This window comes from Morus notabilis, unplaced genomic scaffold (genome assembly GCF_000414095.1).
Source record: "Morus notabilis unplaced genomic scaffold, ASM41409v2 Scaffold401, whole genome shotgun sequence".
NCBI classification, from domain to species: domain Eukaryota; kingdom Viridiplantae; phylum Streptophyta; class Magnoliopsida; order Rosales; family Moraceae; genus Morus; species Morus notabilis.
The window spans coordinates 41,885-46,325 of record NW_010356908.1 but is presented as its reverse complement, the minus strand read 5'-3'; the positions used below and the strand labels follow the sequence as shown (position 1 = coordinate 46,325).

The following is a 4,441-nucleotide window of genomic DNA, read 5'->3' as shown; positions in this document are numbered from 1 at the left end:
GTACCGGTTTGAGTCTTTTAATACTTCATGAGACAATATAAATAAGGCAGAGATGTAAAATAAAAGAACACGAGAGAAACGGCATCACGGTTCAGTCACAACCTACTCCGCAGGGCCACGCCCAGATGATGAACAATCCACTGAGAACACTTTTACAATTCAATTGGACTTAATCTACCCGAGACTCCCTCTCTAAGAAGACGCCTATGAACTTGCAATTTCGCAATGGACTTGAACAGCGAAATCCCCTCGACTTTTTAACGTTGGAATCCCTCCAACTAGGTTTTTCTCTTGAAAACACTCAAATCATCTCCCTGAATACAAGTGCACACACCTATCTCACAACCCAGTAAAACTTAATCAAAAAGTGTAGAAAGACTCGAGAGACTCTTTGAATAAATAAGTAAAAAGTGAACATATTTTATCATGCTTCGTGTCTGTTTCTTTTGCCTTAGCACCAGGCGTTGGCTTCAAGTTTGACTTTTGTTTTAGACTTTTCGAGGTTGTGCTTTTTTTCTTTTTTCTTTTTCATAATTATTGGGCGGGGGTTTGATTATGAGATGAGAGAATTAGGGGTGCCAAAATAATTGAGATGTCCTAATCCTGTTAATATCATTCTTTTAAATTATATGTGTGTGTATATATATATATATATCAAGAAGATAAATCAACCATGGCGTCCATACTTATAAATGCACATTGACTCAACCTGCAACTTCTCAGATGACTTTGTCAAATATAGGAATTCTTCCCTTATATATATATATATATATAGAAATCATATATATATAGAAATCCCCAAGTTGCTCATATTCGTTATAAACGAATCAAGTATTATGGGTCGAACATGACGTGTTATCAAAAGTCTCAACGTTAAAAATGAAAATAATAAGTCCGAATGAAAACTTTGTAAAAATGATTCAATGTTGAGCTTTTTAATTTAGCAATTCTGACTTTGTCTCTTTGTCCCTTGTCAACTTCTGTTTTTTACTGTTCTTTCTAACCAATTCAGTTCCGTACTATAACTCTAGTTTTAAGTCCTTGACAATTCTGAAGAACCAAATACTAAAACAAGGCCCAAAGCTTATCAATGGAAGCTCAACTTTCCACCATTTTGATCTCTTTTGTGCTCTCCCTCCTACCATTGTTGCAATTTTCTTGGGCTGCTCATATTGATGCCATAACTCCCGACCAACAACTCAAAGATGATGGTAACCTTACTACTTTGATTTCCCCGGGCCAAACATTTGAGATAGGCTTCTTCTCTCCCCCCGGAAATTCAAAGAACAGGTACTTGGGAATGTGGTACAAGAGGAAGCCTGAAACAATTGTCTGGATTGCCAACAGAAACACCCCGCTGACCGAGTCAAATGGCGAATTCGCCATTAATGAAGGGAAACTTGTTCTTCTCAATAGCACAAGGAGCGTCATTTGGTCCCCAAATGTATCAAGCAACGTTGCAAATGGTCCGATTGCTCTGCTTTTGGACAGGGGAAATCTGGTGCTTCAAGAGCAAGAAAATGCGAACAGTGACATTTATCTATGGCAAAGCTTTGATTATCCTACTGACACACTCTTAAATGGCATGAAGCTTGGATGGGACTTGAATACTGGCTTCGAACGATACTTGACATCGTGGAAAAGCGCCGATGATCCATCCAGTGGTGATGTTACTTACAGGATGAACATAACCAGTGGGCTGTTTCAAACATCACTTAAGGTGGATATGACTAAAAAATATCGGTCGGGGATATGGAACGGAATTCGATTCAGTGGAGTGAAAGAGCAGCTTGTGCTAACCGTTTTCAATATTGTACATGTATTTGATGAGGATGAGGCATACCTAATGGTTAAGCGTACTGACAACTCTTCGATTTCGCTTGTACAGTTGAATTATTCGGGTTTCTTGCAGCATCTTGTTTTGCTGAATGAAACTTCTAAATGGACTGCTATGTACACATTGCCAACTGATGAACAATGTGATAGTTATGGCTACTGCGGTGCTAATGCAATGTGTACAAGTGGTCAATATCCAGTACTATGCGACTGTTTGAAGGGCTACACACCAAGCTCTGAAGAAGAATGGAGAGGTCTAACTTGGTCCAAGGGATGCATGAGGAAGACGCCATTAGGTTGCGAAAAAGGAGAAGGATTTGCAAAGGTTGCGGCGGTAAAATTGCCAAACTTGTTGGATTTTTCATTTAACAAGAATATGAGCCTTAGAGAATGCAAGGAGGCTTGCTTGAACAACTGTTCTTGTATCGCTTATGCTAATTCTGATATCACGAAAGGGGGCAGTGGCTGCTTGAGGTGGTTTGGTGACTTGATTGATATCAGAGATATGCCGGAGAAAGGTAGCGAACAAGATCTCTATATACGACTCTCTGCCGCAGAAATGAGTAAGTATGGCTTCACTAGATTCTCTCTTTGCAAGGTTGTCATACTGATTACAAACACTTGCAAACAATTATTTAAATTCTTGATATTGCCTTGTCATTTTAGAATCAATCCGTGATGCGAATAAGAAGAAAACACTAAAAGTCATCTTGTCGGCTTCGTTGAGCTCTGGCGCGTTTATTTTTTGTGTTGCATTCTTGGGCATAAGGTGGAAAATGAGAAAAAGGGTAAAAGGTAAACAAGTGTTTCCATCACCACTCACTGTCTGAATATATTTCTGAAAATCAAATGGATTGTATGTCATGGATATTTTACATGTTTAAACTAATAGGTAAAAGCAAGGATGAAGATGTAGACCTGCCTACATTTGATTTGGCTGCAATTGTTGCTGCTACCAACAACTTTTCCCCAGCAAATATTATAGGAGCTGGTGGATTCGGTCCTGTCTATAAGGTTGTATTTTCGTGTACAGATTTAATCCATCCATTGTGTGTCAACTTCTTCACTAGGTTTTAACTCATTAAGTATATATTTCAATGACATCTTGCAGGGGAAACTTTCTACAGGACAAGATATTGCAGTGAAGAGACTGTCAAAGAATTCAGGACAGGGTCTTAAAGAGTTCAAGAATGAAGTCGAATTGATTGTAAAGCTTCAACATAGGAATCTTGTTGCTCTTTTGGGTTGTTGTATTCAAAAAGAAGAAAAGATATTGATCTATGAGTACATGCCAAATAAGAGCTTGGACCATTACATCTTTGGTTGGAACCTCTTTTCAACTTTGCATATTAAATTTTGAAGGCCTTTCCGGCACTTTAATTGAAAATTAACTGATAAGGAGATGTTTAAATTTTTTGCAGATGGCAAAAGATGCACAACACTGCCGTGGCACAAGCACTTCAACATTATCCGAGGCATTGCAAGAGGTCTTCTTTACCTACACCAAGATTCTAAACTTCGGATTGTTCACCGAGATCTCAAAGCGAGTAATATTTTGCTAGACAACAATCTTGACCCTAAGATTTCAGATTTCGGTTTGGCTAGGATTTTCGGTGATGATGATAGAGAAGAGAAAACAAAAAGAATTGTTGGAACATAGTGAGTTATAAAGCATGATCACATTTTTACCTAAACTGATGCTTGTTTCTTATGACTAACGTTTTGATTTATGCAGTGGCTACATATCACCAGAGTACGTAATTGATGGGAAGTTCTCTGTCAAATCAGATGTTTTCAGCTTTGGTGTGGTCATGTTAGAGACCGTTAGCGGTAAAAAGAATAGAAGCTTCAATCACAAAAATCACCAGCATAACCTTTTGGGACATGTAAGAACAACGGATGATAACTTTTTTCAATCCATGTAGTTTTGGCTAATACATGTCTAAGAATTGTATGAATTGTTTCAGGCATGGTTGCTGTGGAATCAAGGCAAAGCCTTGGATCTAATGAACGTGTGTTTCAATGATTCATACGTCGAATCTCAGGTGCTGAGATGCATTCAAGTGGGTTTGTTATGTGTCCAAAAGTTCCCATACGACAGACCAACAATGTCGTCCGTGGTTTTCATGTTGGAAAATGAGGGATCTATCTTGCCTCAACCTAAAGAGCCTGGTTTCTTCATGGAAAGGAGTTCAATGGAAGAGGGCTCCACATCAGAATATTCACGTTCTGAAAATATAGTGACTGTAACGCTTCCGAGTGGTAGATAGATTGATCATGATCATATTATCCTTTAAATGACTTTTTGCTGGAAGATTGATCATATTGTTCGATAGATGGCTCACCCCAAATTGTGGCCGGCAGAGTGTTTTTCTTGCAAGTGGTGGTGGCTCAGTTTCTGCTGCTTTCTTTCCATTAGCCTCCTCTTTGGATGGACCTCAAGTCTCGTGCCAGTCTACTTCAGGATAGTCTCATGTTGATGTTAAGAATTAGGCGGCCTTATTCTATATTACCGAAAAAAATGAAAATTGTGGTATAAAATTAAATAAATAAGTACATGTAAGATATTTAGTGGTTCACATTCAATACGAGCGTGAGGGCTAGC

General features: G+C 38.6%; 1 protein-coding gene across 1 annotated transcript; it reads left to right on the top strand.

The window, feature by feature from the left end:
• Positions 1–1,090: 1,090 nt before the first annotated feature.
• Positions 1,091–4,106, top strand: LOC21389574 (G-type lectin S-receptor-like serine/threonine-protein kinase At4g27290). The gene is made up of 7 exons (XM_024163482.1): positions 1,091–2,399; positions 2,503–2,540; positions 2,632–2,850; positions 2,948–3,158; positions 3,258–3,495; positions 3,572–3,722; positions 3,804–4,106. The coding sequence occupies exons 1-7, from the start codon at positions 1,091–1,093 to the stop codon at positions 4,104–4,106; spliced, it is 2,469 nt and encodes an 822-aa protein (XP_024019250.1).
• The last annotated feature ends 335 nt before the right edge of the window (positions 4,107–4,441 follow it).

Excerpts from the sequence above, each read along its gene's own strand:
- LOC21389574 (XM_024163482.1), top strand. The coding sequence starts at position 1,091 with ATGGAAGCTCAACTTTCCACCATTTTGATCTCTTTTGTGCTCTCCCTC. Across the intron at positions 2,541-2,631 it reads ATAAGAAGAAAACACTAAAA|GTAAACAAGTGTTTCCATCA; the intron begins GTCATCTTGTCG and ends AAAGGGTAAAAG. Across the intron at positions 3,496-3,571 it reads AAAAGAATTGTTGGAACATA|TGGCTACATATCACCAGAGT; the intron begins GTGAGTTATAAA and ends TGATTTATGCAG.